This window comes from Carcharodon carcharias, chromosome 2, assembly GCF_017639515.1.
Source record: "Carcharodon carcharias isolate sCarCar2 chromosome 2, sCarCar2.pri, whole genome shotgun sequence".
NCBI lineage: Eukaryota > Metazoa > Chordata > Chondrichthyes > Lamniformes > Lamnidae > Carcharodon > Carcharodon carcharias.
The window spans coordinates 35,084,994-35,108,968 of NC_054468.1; the positions used below are offsets into that span (position 1 = coordinate 35,084,994).

A 23,975-nucleotide genomic window follows, 5' to 3' on the forward strand; every position below is an offset into this window, starting at 1 on the left:
CTATAGCACCTCATGGATGCCCAGTCTTGAGTTACAAGATCTGTTTGATATCTATCCCATTTCTCACGATGGTAGAGCCACACAACCTGATGGAGGTTATCTTTAATGTGAAGGCAGGACTTTGTCTCCACAATGACCGTGCGGTGGTCACTCCTACCGATACTGTCATAGACAGATGCATCTGCGGCAGGTAGGTTGGTGAGGATGAGGTCAAGTATGTTTTTCCCTCTTGCTGGTTCCCTCACCACCTGCCGCAGGCCCAGTCTAGCACCTATGTCATAACGTTGATAGATCTGCAGACATCCGGAATATTGATGACTGAACCGATATTATGCCAGTAGAAATGCAAGGGTATTCAGAGACAAGAAACTGTGAAAAATAAGATGGTCTTTACAATACTCAAAAATATTGATTACAATGGTCGAGTGAGACTTGACTGCTGCTTGTTTAAATTTGATTTATCAGAGTGAAGGTTGAACATTGACAATTGGGTAGCATTTTAAATACCTGTTGTTTCACTTGTTGAGGCTAAAGTGGTTGAAGATGTTGTTACCATTGTAGATGCGGCTGTTGAAGTACCTTCTTCTGTTGCTAAAGATGATGTTGATGATGTAGCTGTTGATGTTAAAGAGTTGTGAGCTAAAAAAACATTTGACCCGGTTGATAGAACAAGAAGGCTTATAAAATGATGAAGATAAGTTCATTGACATGAATGAGCAAAAATGATTGACATGAAAATAGTGTATTGATGTATTGTCATCATGAGACTGTACCTGATCTTACATTTAAGCACTGCACATTGCATTTTAAATCGGTTGTTACAAGACGTATTTCTATTTATTATAATGTTTACCATTACAGGGAATATAAACTTGACTAGTTTCTTTTCATTCTTAAGTTTACAAAATACCAGCAAAAATCATTGGTAGCACTTTGTATTCTGAAAGAAGTTATTGTAATTTATGTAATCAATAATATTGGATTGCTAGATTGCAATCGATTATACCTGTTGATTCTGGTGTTGTAGTTGCTGGGGAAGTGATCACAGTAGTGATGGCCTCTGTTGAAATGCTTCCTTCCAAGGTTCCAGAAGATGTCACATATTCTAATCATAGAAATATCAATAAACAGTGCAAAGCTCTTGTGGTATCATCATAAAATGTGTAAAATGAACAACAATGTTACCGAATTGAACTGAAACTGTTTGATCAATGCATTGTTCACTTGAACAATGATTATATGATCAAATAGTTTGCATCAAAAGTGAAAGAGATGTTTATTTTCACCCACTGGAGGAGCTTCCATGATAGATGATACGCAATATCAAATTTCAGTAAACATTTGAGCACCTTGTCAAAGTTGTCTGTCCCTGAGAGCAGTTATATCCAGTATTAGGAAATATAAGAATGTCGCTGCATGAGTGCGTTTATTGATTTTGTTTAGGCATCAAATATTGATTGAAGTGACTGTAGCTGTTGTGACAAGAAACACAGTCAGACCTGTCATTTCTGAGTTTCTATTCATTCTGTGAGATAGGAAGAAGAGAATTGAAAATTTGAAAAGATTCAAACATGTTGATAGATCTGCAGATGTCCAGAATATTGATGGCTAAACTGATATTATGGCAATAGAAATGTAAGGGTATTCAAAGACAAGGCATTGTGAAAACCAAGATGGTCTTTGCAATGCTGAAAGATATTGATTACAATGGTCAAGGTAAGAATTGCCTGCTGCTTGTTTAAAATATGGTTTATCAGAGTGAAGGTTAAACATTGACAATTGGGTAGCATTTTAAATACCCGTTGTTTCACTTGTTGAGGCTAAAGTGGTTGAAGGTGTGGTTACAGTCATAGATGGGGCTTTTGAGGTGCTGTCTTCTGATGTTGAAGGTGATGACGATGGTGTAGTTGTTGATATTAAAAGAGCTGTCAGTGAAAGAAAGGCCGTAATGCTCCAGTTGATTGCAGTATAAGGCTCATCAAATGAGAAAGATAATTTCACTGACATGAATGAAAACATGGGGCAGAATATTACACTCGGCATACAGGCGCGCACCCGATATGTCCAAGTGTAAAATGATGTTGGGCGACATCTTCGCGCAGGCTCGTGATATTTCATTCAGCGGGCACGTGCCAGGGTCAGCTGCTTGCCCACCACGAAGCTGCCTCAGGGAGATTGAAGCACTCTTTTGCGCGCATGAGCAAAGGTCATGCTAGACCCACTTGCCCTCTTCACGTGCACCCCCCCCCCCACCAACACCACCACCATCCTCCACCCCCCACCCCCCCCCACCTCCCCACCCCCACCCCTATCCACACAGGCAGCACTGAGTGTAGCCACTTGCGTTCCACGCTGGGCAGGCCTTAATTGGCCCTCCAGCGTGAAATCGTGGTGTGGAGCCGATTGAGGGCAACACATATTATGAGACAGAATTATAGAAATGTCAATACGTCATTCTGTGAGATAGCAGAAAGAAAAAGGAAATTTTTGTCTCTGTTCAGGGAATCAACAGGCATGATACTTAGGCCTATGTTCTCAATACTCAATATTCATGTCTATTATGACGACGGAAATGTGACACTCTCCTCAGACATGGCCTTTACAGAGGGTAATATTGTTTAAAACGGTCCATTTAAGACTATTGACTCTTCATTCACGGAGATACAACTTATCATTGTTTTTATCGCATAACGACTTGGTAACGTTTCAAATACCTGTTGTTTCATTTATTGAGGCTAACATGGTTGAAGACGTATTTGCAGTTGTAGATGATGCTATTGAGGTGCTTTGTTCTGATGTTGAATGTGATGATGATGTAGCTGTTGATGTTAAAAGAGTTGTCAGTGAAAGAAAGCAATACTCTTGTTGATTGCAGTATAAGACTTATCAAATGATGAAGATAAGTTAAATGACATGAGTTGAAAACATAAGCGACATGAATTAGTGTATTGGCTTGATATTTATTATTAGACTGCATCTGATCTCAAAGTTAAACTCTGCATGATGCATTTTAAGTAGGTGGTTACAAGGCATTTTTATTTAATATAAAATTTACCATTAGAGTATAAACATGACTGGCTTCATGTCATTTTTGACCTTTCAAAAGCAGCATCTTGGATGATGATTCATTGTGTTCTGCTTGATGGAAAATGCACCATTATCAGCTGTAATTTATCTCACCAATAATATTGGATTACTAGTTTGCAATAGATTATACTTGTTGATGCTATTGTTGTTGTTGCTGGGGAAGAGCTCACAGTTGTAATTGCCTCCATTGAAGTGCTTCCTTCTGTGGTTTGAGAAGATGTCACATATTCTGGGACAAAATCATAGAATGTCAATATTGCTGAAAAAGAGCTTTTTGTCTTGCACTCATCAGGACAGCTTCACAAGATAAACCAATAGTAAAGGGAAACAACAGGTTACACAACATTATTGCATTAGAAATGTAACTCTTCTCAGACATGGGAATGTGGAGCAGAAGTAGCCTTTCCAGCTGAAAATAGTCAACTTAAGACAATGGCTGGGACTTTCCATGCCCACCAGCATCGGGTGTGTTCAGTGGCGTGAGCGGACAATATGGCATGATTGATTTCACGATGGTGTGAAACCAGTTTGTGATCGTCCACTAAGCCACCGGTGGTGGGTCGCATTTCCTGCCATCAGACGTCAGGAACCTCATTGTAATACATCCGTTTATCATTATTAGGCCTGCCCACCAGAATTGCCCCCCACTGGATCATCCACCCACGTCAGCAGGAAAGCATGCCGCGCATTTAACAACAGCATATAAAAGGCATGCACTTGGCAACTGCACTTTGAGGAGAGCTCAGAAGTGAGTACACAGTAGCGTTGTGCAGAGCTTACCAGGGTCACCCGTTGGACTTAAAGCTTGAGGCGCATTGTGGGGTGGGGGGTGGGAGGGTGGTGGCTAGGGCAGCCCTGCGGTTGAGATGACTTGGGGGGGCGGTGCTAGAGCTGCCCTGTGGTTGAATGTAGTGCACAAGCATTCAGGGTTAGGGGTAGGGTGGGTGAGGAAAATGGCCAGAGATTAGGTACACCTTATATAAAGTGACCACTTGCCTGTAACTGAGATAGTTCAGGCGCAGCCATTGATATGATTGGAGTCGGGCTTCTAACTTATCTGCCCACTCAAGCAACGCAGAAGCATCAAAGTGGGCTTTTCACCCCTCAATCACAGACTGCAAAGTAATAAGTTTTAATGGACTATAGAGCAGTTGGGTGACTGCGCATGTTGTACAATCCCCTTGCTAAAGCTGGCCATGGAGCAGTCACTGGTGGAGGCACTCACAGACCCTTGCAATGGCAGCATCCTGATTTGGACCAGTCTCCCCATGGTTCAAGCTAACAGTGCAGCTATGCAGTGTGGGTTAAGAGCATGCAGTACAATGGGCAAAGCTGCCACCAATTGGTCATTTGGAGTGGGACAGAGGTGGGTAGGGTTTCGGGCAGCCATGCGGCGCACTAATCTATGGCCATCCAAGTGGTGGCCAGCATTCTCCGTGATGCATTAAGAGGCCTTCACACTTAACCAGGACAGGTTCTTAGTACAGTCATTGCTAACCCACGTGTCTCTTTCTTTCATTCTGCAGGAGTACATCAGGATCATGGAGCCTGGTGAACTAGCTGTATGCCCCATGGTGTACAGAGAGTGAAGGTGATGGAGAAGAGAGTGACTAAGGTGCCTGGCTGTGCAGAGAGAGGAGCAGTACCCTCAGGAAGAAGGGGCGGCTGGGGATCCCCTACACACTGCCAAAGAGCCACAGTAAACCATTGCTGATTGGCAGGGTCTATAGACGCTGCCTTTCATTCCTGCAGATGACCAAGAACCAGTGTAACCGAAGACTGCACATGCCTAGGGAACTGGTCGGTCACCTCTGTCACCTGCTGCAGATTTAGCACCATTGGGAGGTGGAGGGCATCCACTGCCAGTGGCCGTGGAAGTGACAATGACGCTCAATTTCTATGCCAGTGGCTCCTTTCAGTGTTCCACAGGTAATCTCTGTGGGATATCACAAGCATCCAACAACAAATCCATGAGGTCATGGATGCCATCTTCACGACTTTGTGCATTTTGCCTGGGACCAGGACAGCCAGGATGCAAGAGCAATTAGATTTGCGCAGATCTCGGGTTTCCCACAGGTGCAGGGTGCCATCAACTGCACTCACGTGGTGCTCAGATCTCTGTCACAACACGTGGTCAACTAACATCAACCACAAGGGACTCCATTCACTGAATGTGCAGCTGGTGTGTGACCACCACAAACACATCCTGCAGGTTTGCGCACGGTTTCTAGGGGGTGTGCACGACTCCTACATTCTCAGTCGATCACATATCCCTGATGTGTTCCAGGGTCCACAGAAGCTGCAGGGATGACTCCTCGGGGACAAGGGCTACCTGCAGAGGACATGGCTGATGATACACATGCGGCGGCCTCAGACTGCAGCAGAGCAAAGGTATAATGAAGCTCATGCTGCAGCTCACAACTTAGTGGAGCAGATCATCGAGATGCTGAAAATGAGGTTCCACTGCCTGGACCTGTCTGGTGGAGCCCTGTAATATAGTCCACAGAGGGTGTCATGCATCGTCGTCACCTGCTGTGCCTTTACAACCTGGCGGTGCAATGGGGAGAGGAGAAGGCTGAGGAGGAGATGGAGGACTCTTCCGATGAGGAGGCTGCCAAAGTGGATGAGGCTGAGGAGGTCCTTGAAAGCGGCAGTGAGGCCCTCACATTGGCCAGGCAAGGCAGGCACGCTCAGGAGGCCCTCATAGCTGCTAGATTTGCAGAGAATGATGATGACCTGCAATGAGGAGACCCCATAGATCCTCACATTGCAGTTGTGAATGGTTGACTCCAGTCTAGTTTATGGCAATGTGCTTAGCCTCTGTGAGAATGCTCCTGTCATGGAGATGCAGTGAAGGCCCTAATCATCACTCCATTGCAGGAGGATAATGATAACATGCAGTGAGGACACTCCATAGATCTTCACATAGCCTCTGAGAATGTTGACTACTTCCTGGCCAAGGGCAGCTCACTTGCACTCTGTGATTAGGGTCATATCATAGAGATGCAACAATGAAACTTTAGACACATCTAAACCTTTGTCCACCTTCAGCACCTGAGCCCTTCAGGAGCACAGCGTCACTGATCACAGATGCTGAAGAGATGGAGGCCAGCCCAATCTTAAAAGTGTTGAGAGCACACAGAGAGAATGCAGGAACTCTGTGGCACCTGCCCACGACATTCTGGCAGCAATGACAAGCACTGGCGAGGTGCAGGCATCAGTAATGTGTCCAGGGAGTGTGAGGCTGGATCATCACTTTGGTCTGAACGCTGCACAAAGCACAGGGAAGAGGCCCTGGACTGAGACACCTGCCTTTATCTTGTGCAGAAATGTTTCACATCTGAGTGAGAAGAACACTGTTCAACAGAACAAGGAGCCATGGGAAGGGGGACATTCTTGGGAGTTTATTTATAATGGTGAACATTATGTACACGTGATTAGCATCCATGCCCAGTCTGTACAACGACATCTTCTTAACTTTCTTAACCTTGATGCTATGTCTCGGTGCTTGGCGGACATCCACAGTGGAAATGGAGGCAGTCTGCTGACTGCCCTATCTGTGATGACCTTGTCGGCAGCCTCTGAGGGTTGAGACCTAGAGGGCCCCGGCCTGTTTTTGGGGTCCTGCTGTGTGGCAGTGGCACCCTCCTCGGCCTGTGAAGCTGGGGCTGCTGAGGTCAGGTGAAAAGGGGTTCAGTTGGGTCGGGCACTTCCTGAGTCACCTGAATGAATGGCCCTGGGCGTACACCTGCTGATCCTCCTCCCTATGGGCGCCCAAGGGCCCCTGGCTGACTCCTTGAGGAGAAGGGGAAGCTGGATTGAGATTGAGCTGTCCTGCACTCCTCTTGTGTTGACACTGTTGGAGGCCAACTATGGCATCAGTGATGGATTTGAGCCCATGCAGCAGTGCAGGAGCGACATCCTGGACCAAGGTCTCCTTGGCAGCCGCCATCCTATCATTGTTGACCTCGGTGCATTGGCATGCCGGTGCTATCACCTCAGCCTGAAGGCGGACGGCCTCCCCCTCGCAATCTGAGGAGTGCAGCGGACATTCCTTCCTGATGTTCCTGTTCTTGCCTTTGCAGCTCCAGCAACTGTGATATAACTGAGTCCAGAGGCTCGTCCTCATCCCATCCTTGGGACCACTCACCACTCACACATGCCAGGAATACTTATCACCTGGCCTGGCAGGCATCCTGCTTACATGCTCTCCATCTCTTCATGCAGGACAAGCTGGAACACAACAAGAGGGAGAGGTTGCAGACCAGTGGAGGATTGCCTGAAATCAAGGTCCTCTCCGACTTTGAAAATACAACCATCCAGCTGGCTGGCAAGGATCTGAACCGGTCCAGTGCTGATGGTGAGGTCGGCAATATTTTACCAAGTGAGGATCCAACAGTGCGACACCCATCAGTCAACCATGCTATGAGTGATGTGTCCTCTTTCACAGGCCACAGCCATGCACTAATTATCTCTCTTCAAACTCGGACTCAGCAACTTTCTGGCCTCCAGCAGTTCTTTAAGTGCAAGGCACTTGAGAAGTCCTGGGCCGCCGCCTGCTGTAAATCTGACAGTGAAATATGCTCACCAGATTGTGATTTTAAGGCTACTCTAAAGCTAGGTCCCACCGAAGTGTGTGTCCCCGTGCTGGTGGAGGGTGTGGGCGAGCGCTGTAATGGGACTTCACGGAGGCTGTCTTCACATTCCTCTTCAGAGGTTTCTTTGGGGTTTGATTGGAGGCCCTGGGTCATGGACTCTGTCGGCTGTTTCCCAGATGTGCCTGCAGATGTAAGGGGAGATCACCCACAGCATGGTTGTCTGGTGGATGTCGCACTGCTGGATCCTCACTTGGTAGAGCACTGCCAACCTCACCACCAGCACAGGACCGGTCCAGATTCTCACCAGCCAGCTGGACGGCTCCGTTTTCAAAGTCCGAGAGGACCTTGATTTCAGGCATTCCACCACCGGTCTGTGACCTCTCTCTCTTTTTGTGTTCCAACTTGTCCTGCATGAATAGAGATGGAGAGCATGTAATCAGGATGCCTGCTAGGCCAGATGATAAGTATGCTTGTCATGTGTGGATGGTGAGTGGTCCCATGGATGGGATGAGGACAATGATGGTGTATATGAGCGAGTGAATGGAGATGCCCCTTGAACTGGCAGTGAGATCCCTGTGAATGTGTAATGAATTTGTGAGCGTGTGAGTTGAGAGTGTTAAAAGAGTGACTTACACTGGCGAAACTGAGATTATTCATCCTCTTGTGACATTAGATGTCTGTCCTCTTTTGAAGGCCGTTGGCACTAATCACAGCTACCACCGTCTCCCAAGCCTGGTTGGTCACTCTGCTTCCCATCCTGTGGCCAGAGCAGGGGTACAGGGCATCACATTGGCTATCTAAGGCATTCAAAAGGTGTTCCAGTGACACATCACTAAACCTGGGGTCTGCACTCTTTTCATCTTTCATGGACATCTTGCAGCAGTCATGGGCTGGAAGTGCTGAGATGGGTGCACGCGGCTGGCCTTTAAATATGGCACCCAGCTTGCTGAAGCGTGAGCCCGCCTGCATGGAAACAGTGCATTTCCCAGGAATGCATAAGTATTGCGGCAGGTTTGGGACAATATGGCGTGAAAACCCGCCACCTCGGCCGGCGTAAAACATCATATAACCTGCTTGCTACCACACTTAGCACAAATCTGGGACGATTCTACCCAATGTCTCTTCAGGCATTAAAATATGAGTTATCAGCTTGAAGGTCGAACATTGATACTTCGATGGAATTGTGAATAACTCTTGTGTTACTTGTCAAAACTGAACTGTTTGAAGACATGGTTACAGTTGTCGATGGTTCTGTTGAGGTACTTCTTCTGATGTTGATGGTGATGATGATGTAGCAGTTGATGTAAAAGAGTTGTCAGTGAAAAAAAGGATTGCTCTTGTTGATTGGTACATAAGGCTCATAAATTAGGAAGATAAGTTCAATATAACGAATTCAAAACTTGGTTAACTTGAAAATTGTGTTGGTTATATACTTATTAATAAACCGTTCCCGATCTCAATTTAAGCACTACACATTTCATTTTAAAAGGGTTGTTACAAGCTTTGTTTTATTTAATATAACGTTTACCATTTGGCTTGGCTTATTGTCATTATTGAGTTTCAAAAACATCTTCTTTCTGAAAGAAGGTATCATCAACATTTGTAATTTATTTTGCCAATAATATTGGATTGCTAGATTGCAACAGATTATACCTGTTGATGTTGGTGTTGCAGCTGCTGAAGAAGTGATCACAGTAGTGATGGCCTCTGTTGAAGTGCTTCCTTCTGAGGTTCCAGAAGATGTCACATATTCTAATCATAGAAATGTCCGTTAGCAGTGCAAATCTCTTATAGGTATCATCATAAAATGTGTAGAATAAACAATAATGTCACTGAATTTGAACTCAAAGCGATCAATACATTGTTCACTAGAACAATAATTATGCAATCCTATAGTTTGCATCTGAAGTGAATGAGATGCTTATGTTTTCCAACTGAAGGAGCTTCCATGATATATAAGGCATGAGATCAAGTTTCACTAAACTTGGAGCATCTTATTAAAGTTGTCTGTGTAGAGATTTGTCATATCCATTATTCAGAAAAATAAGAATTATCAATACTAAGTGAATATAGGTGTTGTGACAAGAAGCCCCACAACCACATCTGTAGTTTCTGAGTTTCAGTTCATTCTGAGACAGGACAATGACACATGAAAATTTGAAATCAGTTCAAGAATTCAATCATTTTGGTGGTTCTGCAGATGTCCTTAATATTGATGGCTAAACTGAAACTGGCATCATGGCAATGGAAATGTAAGGGTATTCACAGAGCTGGAATATTGAAAACACAGAAGGTTTTTATAATTTTGAAATGTATTGATTACAATGCTCAGGGTAAGACTATTGTCTGCTCCTTGTTTAAAATACAATTTATCAGAGTGGAGCTTTGAAAAATGAAATTGGGTGGCATTTTAAGTACCTGTTGTTACACTTGTTGAGGCTAAAGTGATTGAAGATGCGGTTACAGTTGTAGATGGGGCTGTTGATGTGCTTTCTTCTGTTGTTTCAGTTGACGATGATGTATCTGTTGATGTTAAAGGAGTTATCAATGAAAGAATACAATGCTCCAGTTGATTGCAGTAGAAAACACATCAATGAGGAAGGTAAGTTCAATGACATAAATGAAAAACATGATCAATGTGAAAATGTGTTGGTTAGATACCTATTACGAGGCTGCACCTGATTTCAAAGTTAAGGACTGCAAAATGCATTTTAAGTAGGTAGTTAAAAGATGTTTTATTTAAGATAGTTTACCACTGCAGAGAGTATAAACGTGGCTTGTTTAACATCAATTTTGACTTTTCAAAGCACCAGCTCAGAAGTTCATTTGTTGCATTTTTTTCATATGATCAACATTTGTAATTTATTCTTTCCATAATATTGGATTGTTAGATTGCAGTAGGTTATACCTATTGGTGCTGGTACTGTTGTTCCTGGGGAAGAGAGCACAGTTATAATTGCCTCCGTCCAGGTGCTTCCTCCTGGAGTTTGATAAGATGTCACATATTCTGAGACAGGATAATAAAAATGCCAAAAAAACATGGCAAAGCTCCTCTAACTCACTTCATGAATTGAGTACACTGACCCAAAATGCTAATGAGTTGAACTCAACAGGGGAGACAGTGGCTTAATGGTAATATCACTGGACAAGTAATCCTGAGGCCCCAGGCTAATGCTCTGGGTACTTGGCTTCAAATCCCACCAAATTAAATTCAATTAATAAATCTGGAATTATAAAGCTAGTCTCAGTAATGGTGATCATGCATGACAACAATGAACCATTGTGAAATCCCTTCTGGTTCACCGATGTCCTTAAAGGAAAGAAATCTGCTGTCCTCACGCTGTCTGGTTTACCTGTGACTCCAACCCCACAGCAATGTGGTTGACTTTTAACTGTCTTCTGTAATGCTCTAGCAAGCCACTCAGTTCAAGGGCAATGAGGAATGGGCAACAAAAGCTGGCCTTGCCAGTGATGCCCACATCCCATGAAAGAGTAAAGATAAAAATACTCACATATTCTAAGACAGAATCATAGAAATGTCAATAAAACAGGGCAAAGCACTTCTAAGTGCCATCATAAATTGTGCAAACTGATTAAAAGTTTCAAGTCAAACAGTTTTATTATAGCAGTTTTCACTGGAATAATGATTATGCAATCGGATAGTTTGGATCTGAAGTGATTGATGCTTCATGACTGTGAAATTAGACATCGATATTCATTAAGTTTTTAACTTTTGGTCAAAGTTGTCTGTTATTGGTCTAGTTACATCCATTATTAGCAAAAATAAGAATATGGATAGATTATTGATTTTGTTTACACGTTAAATTTGGATCAAGTACGTGACTGTCGGAGGAGAAGTGAGGAGGTCCAAGAAGCACAATCGCATCTATGTTTCTGAGCTTGAACTCATTCTATGAAATAGTGGAATGAAGTTGGAAATTTTGATAGCTGTGCAAGGAATCAAAAAGAATGATATTTCTGCCTCTGTTCTCAATATTGTTGTCTAGGCTGACATTAAATGGCACATCAAAGTATAAATTATTACATAGGATATATGACACAGAAACAGGTCATTTGGTTCAACCAGTCCATGCTGTGTTTATGCTCCACTTGAGCCTCCTCCCATTGTTCCACATCTAAATCTACCATTGTAACCATCTATTCTCTTCTCCCTCATAAGTTTGTCTTGTTTGCCTTAATGTATCTATACCATCCCTGTGGTAGCAAGTTCCACATTCTCACGGCTTTTTGAGAGAAGAATTTTTTTCTGAATTCCCTTTGGTTTTCTTGGTGACTGTCGTATATTGATAGCTCTAGTTATGCTCTTCCCCTCAAAAATTTCAATAAGGTTGATCAAGCAAGATTTCCCTTTTGAAATCCATGCTGACTATTCTATATTGTATGTCTCATTTCTGGAAGTTCTTCTATTCTCTCCTTTAGTTAGCAAGCATTGCATTATTTTTCTTACCACTGATGACTACTGGTCTATAATTACCTGAACATGTTTGTCCACCTTCTTAAATAATGAAATTGCATTACCTATCCACCAGCCTTCTGACACTGCACCTCTTTAAATGAATTATTAAATATGAGTAATAATGCCTCTGCTATCTCTTCCCTGGATTCTTTTGAAATATATGGGTGCAATCCATCTGAACAAGGGGCATCATCTTTTTTAATTTTGCTTAGTTTATTCAATACATCCTTTTTTTAAAAAGGCATTTATCTCATTACTGATCCCATCAGCTCTGTTGATTAAAGGCAACATTTAGTACAGTAATGAGGTATGATCTTGGTTCAAAAGATCAAGATGTAAAATCTGTTTGGGTAGAGATAAGAAGTAGCAATGGTAAAAAGTCACTGTGGGAGTAGTTTATAGACCCCCTAACAGCAGCTACACTGTAGGACAGAGTATAGAGGAAGAAATAATGGGGGTTTGTGAAAAGGGTATTGCACTAATCATGGGTGATTTTAATCTACATATAGATTGGATGAATCAAACTGACAAAGGTAGCCTGGAAGATGAGATCATAAAGTGTATTCGGGATGATTTCTTAGAGCAGCGTATTCTAGTGTCAACCAGGGAGCAGACTATTCTAGACCTGGCAATGTACAGTGATGCAGAGCCTCTAAGCAACAGTGATTGTAACATGATTGAATTTCGCATTCAGTTTGAGGGAGAGAAGTGTGGCTCTAAGACTAGTCTATTTAAACTTAATTAAAGGCAATTACAAGGATATGAGGACAGAGTTGGCCAAAGTGAACTGGGAAATTAGGGGAAATATTTTCCCTCCGTTTGGATGTGCAGGAGCAGGCGCACTGCCATTTTATGTGGGCGGGCCAACTAAAACTATGCACTCCCTGTGCAGGCAGGGGGGGATTCCCTTAGCCGAGAGTGCGCTCTTTCATGTGCTAAGTGCTGCCTCAGGGAGATCGGCTCCAAATTAAAAATCGTTAAACAAATGATAGCAAGATTTCCCTGACATCTCCCCTCATGTGACATGTCCATAAATTTTATTGAAACCTTTATTAAATATTTAAAATCCCTCATGAAACCTCATCCCGCCCATGGATGAGGTTTCATGCTTTTTCTTAAACCCACCAGGGCTCCCAGCCTGCCCGCCTAAGGTTGGACGGGCAGGTCCATTAATGATGTTAATGGCTTTATCAATGGCCTCAATAGGCCATTGACAGGTCGGCGGCCACACAGCTGATTCGGCTGCGCCCCCACCAACATGAAAATGGAAATGGTTCCACCCAACGTCATCCTGCGTCGGCGAGCGGGCCCCGCCTCCACTCGCCGACCAGAAGATCCAGCCCTAGGTTAAAAGATAAAACAGTAGAGAGGTAGTGGCAAACATTTAAGGAGATATTTCATAACACCCAGCAAAGATACATTCCAGTGAGAAAGTAAGGGTCTAGGAAAAAGATGTAAAATCCGTGGCTAACTAAGGAAGTTAAAGATAGTATCCATATGAAAGAAAAAGTGTACAATTCTGTGCAGATTAGTGGTAGGTCAGAACATTGGACAGGTTTTAAAAATCAACAAAGAATGATGACAGAGATACTGGACTAAGCCTGTGGAAGTCCTGACCATCAGACCTCTGTGGGAACTGTCCAGGTAGTTTAAATTTCCAATGGGCAACTCCCCTGCTCCCCTGGACCCTCTATGAATGACTCTGACTCTGTTAGAGTCAGAAATGTCAGACAATTCCATGGGACTTACTTGGGTAGTTGCCCAAGAAATGTTAGACAGATAAAACCTAGCCTAATCTCTGGGCTACTACACAGCCAACCCCACACTGAGCCTCCTGGACACCCCTGACTGCCCCCCAAATCCCCTGACTACCCCCTATCTCCCATCTACCCCGACCCCCCAAACACCCCTCAACCACCCAACTACCTCCCCAACCATCCAACTACTCCTCCGACCTGACTAGCCCTTCCAACCAGACCTGACTAACTCCTCAACCTGACTACTTCTCCTGACCAGTCCCAATGACCTTCCCGACCTGACTGCCCTTCCTGGACCTTACTACACCCTCGACCTGACTACCCCTCATGACCAGACCTGACCACCCCTCCCAACTTGACAACCATCCCAACTCAACCTGACGACCATCCCGCCTAACTTGACTACCCCTGCTGATCTGAACTATCACTCCCAAACGGATTATCCCTCCCCATTCAACCCAGCTACCCCCCTGACCCAACTACCCACTTAACCACCTCACCCAATCTCACCTATCTCACCTTCTTACACTCTTAACTGCCTACCCACACCATCCACCTATCCTCTTACCCACTTACACACCTACCCAATGCTCCCACCTTACCCCATCCCTTACTCACACCCCCCCACTCATTTATCCAACTAACCACCTCACCCACCTATTCCCTATCCACTTATCCACACTCCCATCCTACCCCCTTACACGTTAACCCATTCAGCCCCTTATGCATTCACTCATCCATTTGGTGATTTTCAAAGACTGGATCTTTAAACTTAACATATGACACCTAGAGCTGTAAAAAGAGGCTGCAACCTGACTTTCCTCGACACTACTACACTCTGACGAAGCTCTCTGAGGGATGCTGCACTCAGCATTTCTTCAAAAGCTGGTCACAGAAAGACCTGGAAGAAATGTGGAGCAGCACTGAGCTGGGGGAATTCTTTGAGTGGAATAGCAATCTGAAGATCATTGCTGCTCCTCAGAAGATCCAGGCCAATAAGGAGGCAGACATTAAAATATGAGAGAAAGCTAGCTAGAAATATAAAACAGAGATAGTAAGAGTTTCTACAAGTATTTAGAAAGGAAAAGAGTAACTAAAGTGAGCATTGGTCCTCTAGAGAATGATTCTGGGGAATTAATAATGGAAAACAAGGAAATGGCAGAAACATTGAACAGGTATTTTGTATCTCCATTTTCGCTGTAGAAGACACAAAACCCATCTAAAAAACCCATCTAAAAAAACTGTTGAAAAGCAAGAGGTAAGCAGGAGGGAGGAATTTAAAACACTCACAATCATCAGGGAAAAGATACTGGGAAAACTATTAGAGCTAAAGGCTGACATGTCCCCAGCACCTGATGGCCTGCATCCTAGGGTGTTAAAATAAGTGGCTGCAGAAAGAATAGGTTGTGATCTTCCAAAATTCCTTAGATTCTGGTAAGATCCCAGTGGATTGGAAAATATCTAATGTAAACCTCTATTAAAAAATGGAGGCAGACAGGGTGCAGGAAACTATAGGTCAGTTAGCCTAACATTTTTTTGATTCATTCATGGAATGTGGACATCGTTGGCTAGGCCAGCATTTATTGCCCATCCCTAATTGCGCTTGAGAAGGTGGTGGTGAGCTGCCTTCTTGAACCACTGCAGTCTATGTGGTGTAGGTAGGGAGGGAGGGAGTTCCAGGATTTTGACCCAGTGACAGTGAAGGACAGTGATATATTTCCAAGTCAGGATGGTGAGTGGCATGGAGGGGAACTTCCAGGTGGTGGTGTTCCCATGTGTCTGCTGCCCTTGTCTTTCTAGATAATAGTGGTCATGGGTTTGAAAGGTGCTGTTTAAGGAGCCTTGGTGAGTTTCTGCAGTGTATCGTGGATGGTATACACTGCTGCCACTGTGTGTTGGTGGTGGGGGCAGTGAATGTTTGTGGATGGGGTTCCAGGCAATTGGGGAGTATTCCATCACACTTCTGACTTTTGCCTTGTAGATGGTGGACAGGCTTTCGTGAGTCAAGAGGTGAGTTATTCGCTACAGGATTCCTCTTGTAACCACAGTCTTCATATGGCTAGTCCAGTTCAGTTTCTGGTCAATAGTAACCTCCAGAACATTGACTGTGGGGGATTCAGTGATGGCAATGCTATTGGACATCAAGGAGCGATGTTTAGATTCTCTCTTCTCACAATGATCATTGCTTGGCATTTATTTGGTACATAAAGTTACTTGCCACTTGTCAGCCCAAACCTGGATATTATCCAGGTGTTGCTGCACTTAGACATGGACTGCTTCGGTATCTGAGGAATCACAAATGGTGCTTAACCTTGTGCAATCATCGGCGAACATTTCCACTTCTGACCTTATGATGGAAGGAAGGTCATTGTTGAAGCAGCTGAAGGTAGTTGGCCCGTAGGGCACTACCCTGAGGAACTCCAGGTGGTGTGGAAAGAAATACAAAAACATATGCAAGCAAAAAAACTGAAGGAGCATTATTTTCTAATTTTAGAAAGGAAGGGAATGTTACCAGACCAGTTTTCCCACCCATCCCTCTCTATTTACAAGGCAAGTGTATTTCATGCCATCTGAATCACAATGATTATACCTAATGCATTTCACCTTTAATTGTCTCACCCACCAGGTTGAGAGAACTGTAGCAGAAGGGAGCAATGGAAGATTTTTTAAAAATTAAAAGCAAAAGTATTTTTAAAGGCACATAGTTTTGGGTGTATTCCTGTGCAAAAGAAATAGCTAATAATAATTTTGTCTATCAGCATAATTAAAGTAACCTGATCATACTACAGAGGGCGCTAGTGAGAAGTGACTGAAGCATTCGGTGCAGCTCCCAACCTTGTCGATGTACCTGGCGAGGAAGGTGAGCACATCGGCGACAGGGACGTGGGGGTCACCACACGGTCCGGTTGCAACGGCAGAGCAAAGAGCGACTCCACCGTCAGGATCTTCATATCTGGCTGGCCTCTCTTCTCTTCGAACACCTTCAGGAACTTGACGCAGGCGCCACACTCCTGAAGTTCACGTCAAAATATCCAGCGTTGGGGAGGTCTTGTAGGTAGTAGATGTCAGCAGCTTCAAATCCACATGACTTCAACAGGACCCACTTGATAAAGAAGGCTTGCGCCAAGAGTGCTCGTCCTTCGCTGTCCTTCACTGCCACCCTAATGGTATTACGTACCCCATGGTGTGGGGCTCGACTGGTTATAACCACCGCTTCATGACTACACTTGTTCTTAGCCAAAAGGCCGAGATTTTAATATAGAAAAGTGTGAGATCATACATTTAGGGAGGTCAAATAGTTATAGGGATTACGCAATAAATGGGAATATACTAAGAGGGGTAGATGAAGTGAGAGATCTTGGCATACAAGTCAACAGGTCACTGAAGGCAGCAGTTCAAGTAGACAAGGTTGTAAAGAAGGCATATGGAATGCTCTCCTTCATTGGCAGATGTATAGAAAATAAAAGTAAGGATATAATGTTAGAATTGTATAAAAAACTGGTGAGGCCACGACTGGAGTATTGTGTGCAGTTCTGGTCATCACATTACAGGAAGGACATAATAGCTCTGGAGAGAGTGCAGAGGAGGTTTACAAGAACGTTGCCGGGTATGAAAAGTGTAGCTACGAGGAGAGATTGGATAGGTTGGGGTTATTCTCCTTAGAACAAAGAAGGCTGAGAGGTGACTTGATTGAGGTGTACAAAATTATGAGGGGAATAGATAGAGTGGACAGGATAAAATTGTTTCCCTTGATGAAGAATTCTAGAACCAGGGGACATAGATTCAAGATAAGTGGCAGAAGGTGTAGGGGGGACATGAGGAAGAACTTTTTTATGCAGAGGGTAGTGGGTGTCTGGAATTTGCTGCCAAGTTGGTGGTAGAGGCAGAAACTTTAAACTCTTTTAAAAAGTACCTGGATCTGGACCTAAAGTGCTGTAAGCTGCAGAGCTATGGGCCAGGTGCAGGAAGGTGGGATTAGAAAGAGCACCTGGGTGTACTCAGGCTGGCGTGGACAAGATGAGCCGAATGGCCCCCTTCTGTGCTGTAACTTTTCTATGGTTCTATGGTTCTATTACTAGATGAAAGATTCCATCTGGACATAATCAGAATGACTATTGCTTTGCTCTTTCATAAAGCTTACATTAAAAATAATCACGTTCAGGTAAAGAATATATTATTCAACATAAACTTTATACCAGTCCACTGATCAGCCACAGATAAGTGCAGTGGGCCACAGAAGTTAATAAAATAAGTTAAATAGATGAACTGTTTACCTGACCAGATCCATTTTTCAATCCAGTGGTTGTACATGTTTTGGGTAAGAATTCTAGCATTAGGAAACTTTAGAAAACATCACTTAATTATCATTGGGTGAATTCTCTATCACAGATTCATTCCCACTTAGGCTTGTTGTTTCTCATTTTGGTATTTCTGTTGTGCATATCTAGATTTTACATTTTACCATGTGTTTATTGCAGTTCACCGTATCTAATTATTGGAAAATTAAGCAAAACAGAAAAACTAGAACACATGGAGGTCTTAGTAGTGACTTTCTTAATCCAACATGCTGCATGACTAATACTATAACTCAGATTTTGATTTCAGTAGGCTAATCTGGTTAAAACTGGCCTTTACTATTTTCAAGTCCCATTGAATCAGTGAATCAGTGTCATACAACTCAATTCACCTCAACCGGGAATTTTTCAATCTCATCACACTGAAGGCCAAACAATGACTTTGTTCAATCTCAATCCATGAGTGAGAGCACTGATTGGTGATTTATCTGCCAATTTTCCTTTAGTCCTTGGAAAGACCTGCCTTATTTTTACTTGTAGTCTTCCATTGTTTTATTAAGGTCAAGAACTTCAATGATGACATTTTCTCCATTTAGATTATATTAATAATGCTCTATCTAATTAGTCCATTTGTAACAATGAAAATTTGTATAGCCTGATTATTAGCATGTATCATTAAACCATCTAACATCAAGAAAATTAATTATAATATGTACAAAAGGTTGATCAGCATGCTAATCCTTCTAACATTTTCCCACTTTTCCCCTGAAGGAAAAGGAAGATGTGAAGATACCAAAAAAATTCAGGTCCCCTCCCTCACCTCTTTTCTGGTACATTGATGACTGTATCAACAACTGCAACTTATATTTAAATGGTGCCTCTAACATTATAAACATCCCTAGATGCTTCACAGAGGCATTATTAAACAAAATATGAGGAGACACATTAGGGAGATATTAAGATAGATGACCAAAAGCTTGGCCAAAGAGGTACATTTAAGAAGTATCTTAAAGGAGGAAAATGAGGTAGAGAGGCAGAGAGGCTGAAGGAGGGAATTCCAAAGCTTAGAGCCTAGGCAGCTGAAGACATGGCCACCAATGGTGGATTGGTTAAAATTGGGGATGGGCAAGAGGCCAGAATTAGCACAATTAGCTCTCAGGATTGTAGAGCTTAAGGAGATTTGAGGTAGGGAGGGAAAGACCCCGGAGGGAGTTGAAACCACGGATGTGAATTTTAACATCGAGGTGTTGTTTAAATGGGAGCCAACGTAGGTTACACCTGAATGTGGGCAGCTGATCAGAAGTCTGCCAGAATAGTCAAGTGTATGTGTTGATCTCGGCAACATCATCCAAAAACACAACGTCGGTTTTCACATGTACAGTGACGACCCACAGGTCAACCTCACTACCACCCCTCTCGACCCCACCACTGACTCTAAATTGTCAGACTGCTCCTTCATCTTCCAGTACTGGATGAACAGAAATTTCCTCCCAACCAAATTTTGTGAGCACAGAAGCTGTTGTCTTCGGTCACGGTCATAAATTTTATTACCTCTCGGTCGCCACTGTCTGCGGCTGGACCAGGCTGTTACAGCCTCACCGTCATTTTTCAACCCCAAGACAGGCTTCAAACCACACATCCGTGCTATTAGGACTCTCTGTAACATCACACAACTTCACCACCACCTCGGCTCATCTGCTGCTGAAACCCTCATCCATGCCATATTCCCCACAAACTTTTAGAAACTTTTGAGATACAAAAAACAAAAATATATTTAAAAAAAACCCAACCACAGCAGACTGCTTAGAAACCCCAAAACTAGGAATTGAGGTTGTTCAATTAATGATTAATACTGTTTAATGATATTCACAAACGAAAAAGGATTTGGCTGGTTAAACATTTCCTACCCATGTTCAGAACACTTATAAGACACGGCGTTGTTCCTAAAGCTGAAGACAAATACAGTACACTTCTTCAAAATATTAACTAAGTAAGGATGTTTTCAGTTTCCAACTGTTAATTCTTACCATTGACGGCGCACTGCCCCCGAACCATGGCAACTAATAGAAGGCAATAAAGCCACATCTTGTACCCAGTTTCCGTAAACTTCTCTCTTAAAGGCTCTTCCTATAGAAATACTAGAAAATAAGCAGCATCGCTTGAAACGAGTTAACAGGTGCCAGAGTTATAACTTTTTTCCGCGTTGTCATTTATATTCCTTGAATAGAGGTGGGGTTACAACGTTCCTTTTATCTCCCACTGTTCACACATCATCACTCAGATATTTACGTGCGTCAGTGTCAAACTGGTTTTATTTAGTTTATCAAGTATGTATGTATGTGAGTTCGCTTCCGTTGTGCAAATATCCGTTAAATAAAGCTCAGACTCACTCGCTATTCCCCTTCACTCGTTTAATGTCTAATATTTAGATTTTCGATCTGTTGTAACCAACCACACTTAGGAAAGGGCGGCATTGAGAGGTAACTTACTTTATTGAACCCAATTTTTCTTCCCTTAAGATCAATGCATCTGCGTCGAGGGAAGGGGGCGGGGGGGGGGATATTTAATAAACCTTAAGTAGTATGTTGAGACTTACTTCGATTTTTTTAAAGCCTTAAACTTTAATTGTGTTAGGTCAGAAGCTTACTGAACTAAGCACAAAAATTATGGCTACAAGACCAGACACCAGCTTGGTTTCTTCATGGGAGTGGCTGATCACAGAGAAGGCATAAGGCAGGAGTATAATGGAATGGTCTCCACTTACCTGGATGAGTGGAACTCCAAGAATCCTCAAGGCGTTCAACACCATGCAGGAAAAATCAGCTTTATTGATTGCCACACCACGCACCACCTTCAATATTCTACCACCAGTGCAATGTTGTTGTGTGTACTATCTCCAAGATGCACTGCGGCAACTCGCCAAGACTTACACAACAGCACCTCCCCAAACTCGCAATCTCTAGCACCTAGAAGGGGCACATGCTTCTTTGTCCCTAGAGGTGGAGTCTTCGGGCTCTTCCCATGGCTATGGCCTGGTCTTTGGATGGTGATGACCTGAAGTGTAGAACAGAAAGAATCACATTGCTGGAAAAACTCAGCAGGTCTAACAGCATCTGTGGAGAGAAAAACAGAGTTAACGTTTCGAGTTCATATGATTGTCCTTCAGAGTATCTGCCCTCCAAAAGGGCACTGCTCTTCCTGTCTCCAGAACTTATTCCTGCTCCGATGTGATGTATGCCTCACTGAATGACACCCTATCTATCTCTACAGCAGTACCCACCGAGCTGTGTGTACCTGTGCTGGTGCAAGAGGCATACGAGTCACGTGATGATACATCCTCAGAGTGCTGGTCCTCCTCTGACCCCTGTCAGGGTCCCTTTAAATACAGAGCCTTATTGACAGAGCAAGGGTCATCATCACTCTGTAATTGACCAGGAAACACAGAAGTGGGATGCCAATACCATGGTTGAGTTAAAGAGTCACTGCAAAGCTTGCTTCAAATACCAATGGGCTCCGAACTGCTACCAGCCTCCACGCTGCGTGCTCCATCTCACTAAGATTACACTCATTGTCTTCGGCCCCCACTACAAACTCCATTGGCCTGTCTGCAAGCATGACCCAGACCTCCCTGTCACTTGCCATTTCAACACTCCACTCTGCTCTCAAGCCCCCATGTCCGTCCTTGGCCTGCTGCAACATTCCAGTGAATCTGAACGCAAACTGGAGGAACAGCACCTCACCTTCCGACTAGGTACTTTACAGCCTTCCGGACTGAATATTGAATTCAACAACTTTAGATCATGAACTCTCTCCTCCTTCCCCACCCCCTTTCCGATCCCCCTTTTTCCAATAATTTATATATATTTTTCTTTTCCTACCTATTTCCATTATTTTTAAATGTATTTCCATCCATTGTTTTATCTCTACCTTTTAGCCTATTTCGATCCCCACCCACCCTGTCCCCATTAGGGCTATCCATTCCTTGCTCATCCTGCTTTCTACCTTTAATGTCCCCGTTAGCACATTTCTTAGCTAATATCACCACCGTCAAGGCCTCTTTGTCTTCTTGTCTATGACATCTTTTGGCAATCTCCACCTATCAATAGCCCTCTATCCAGCCCTACCTGTCTCACCCTCCCTTAAATCACTTCTTTTCTATTTTTCCTTGGTTCTGATGAAGAGTCATACGGATTCGAAACATTAATTGTGTTCCTCTCTGCAGATGCTGTCAGACCTGCTGAGTTTTTCCAGGTATTTTTGTTTTTGTTCTCCATTCTGTTGCTACTGATTCCATCCCCTCCCTGGCAACAGTCTAAGGCTACACCAAACTGTTTGCTACTTTAGTGTCATATATGAGCTTCCAACAATATTGTCATATAATTAGTAAGACTGCCTTTTTCCAGCTTTGTAACATCTCCTGGCTCCACCCTTGCCTCAGTTCATTTGCTGCTGAAACCCTCACCCATGCCTTTGTCACCTCTGGACTTGACTATTGCAATGCACTCCTAGCTCACACTCTACCCTCCATAAATTTGAGGTCATCCAAAACCCTGCAGCCTTTGTCGCACCAAGTTCCGTTCACCCATCATCGTGTGCTTGCTGACCTACATTGGCTTCCGGTTAAGCAACGGCTTGATTTTAAAATCCTCATCCTTGTTTTCAAATCCTTTCACGGGCTCGTCCCCTTCTATCTCAGTAATCACCTCCAGCCACACAAAGCTCTGAGGTACCTTTGCTCATTTAATTTTGGACCCATTAAAGTCCCCAATTTTAATTGCTGCACCATTGGTGGCCGTGCCCACAGCTGCCTAAGGCCTAATTCTGGAGTTGCCTCCTTAAAACTCTCCACCTCTCCACCTGTCTTTCCTCCTTTAAGATGCTCCTTAAAACCTACCTCTTTGACCAAACACTTTGACCAAACTTTTAATCAGCTGCCCTAATATCATGTTATGTGACTCTGTGTCAAATTTTGCTTTATCATACTCCTCTGAAGTGTCCTGGGGTGTTGTATTAACTTAAAGGCACTATATAAATAAAGATTGTTGTTGATGTTAAATACAATAAATATATAGAAGATATTATTGTTAGGATTACTGTTGGTTATAATAGGAATCTGAATTTTGCCAATTCCATTATTAATTATCAGTGCAATTTCAGAGAGTTACCATTAGTTACAGGCGGAATCAAAGTACCATCCACTTCTGCTTTCCGTTCTGCAAATTGGTTCCTCAGCCACAATATCCCTGCTCTTAATTACCCCTACCCTCTGTGCTGGGTTTTTGCTCTTCCCTCTCTTTGGTTTCCTCTCTTCATCTCCATCCTTAATATTTTCCCTCTTCCAGAAGACATATGAAGTCTGAACTAGGAAGTGTATGTTAGAACATTTTATTCAATACCAAATCATGTACAGAATGTATAATAGAGAGGGAAAGAAGAATGGGATTGAGGAAGAGAGGTAAAAGAGAAAGAACAAGTAACAAAAATAATTTATTTTTTATTATTTAAAATCTCCTCCACTAGTAAAAGTTAATTTTCAGTGCCAGAGAGGTTGATTATAGACAGCCTTTAAGGATTTTTACAGTGCTAAAAATCAATTTACACTGGGATAGACATGCCCAAACATTTTCTGGCAAGCTTTGTGAGTATCAATAATTACCATAATGGCTTTTCATCTGTTTCAATAAAAAAAACTATATGCATTTACATAGCACTTTCATGACCACAGGGCATCTCAAAGTGCTTTACAGCCATTGAAGCACTT

The 23,975-nt window shown here is 43.2% G+C and overlaps 1 protein-coding gene across 1 annotated transcript in view; it reads right to left on the reverse strand.

Annotated features, from left to right (window-relative positions):
- LOC121287205 (serine-rich adhesin for platelets-like) overlaps window positions 1-21,085 on the reverse strand; it is an 85,100-nt gene extending 64,015 nt beyond the window's left edge. The window contains exons 1-7 of the mRNA XM_041204870.1: window positions 20,979-21,085; window positions 20,242-20,352; window positions 10,104-10,208; window positions 9,339-9,437; window positions 2,715-2,819; window positions 1,007-1,105; window positions 508-615 (exon numbers count right to left, since the gene is read on the reverse strand). Coding sequence (XP_041060804.1) covers window positions 508-615; window positions 1,007-1,105; window positions 2,715-2,819; window positions 9,339-9,437; window positions 10,104-10,208; window positions 20,242-20,299 — 574 coding nt within the window. The 5' untranslated portion in view covers window positions 20,300-20,352; window positions 20,979-21,085. The remainder of the gene's footprint in view (window positions 1-507; window positions 616-1,006; window positions 1,106-2,714; window positions 2,820-9,338; window positions 9,438-10,103; window positions 10,209-20,241; window positions 20,353-20,978) is intronic.
- Between the last annotated feature and the right edge of the window lie 2,890 nt (window positions 21,086-23,975).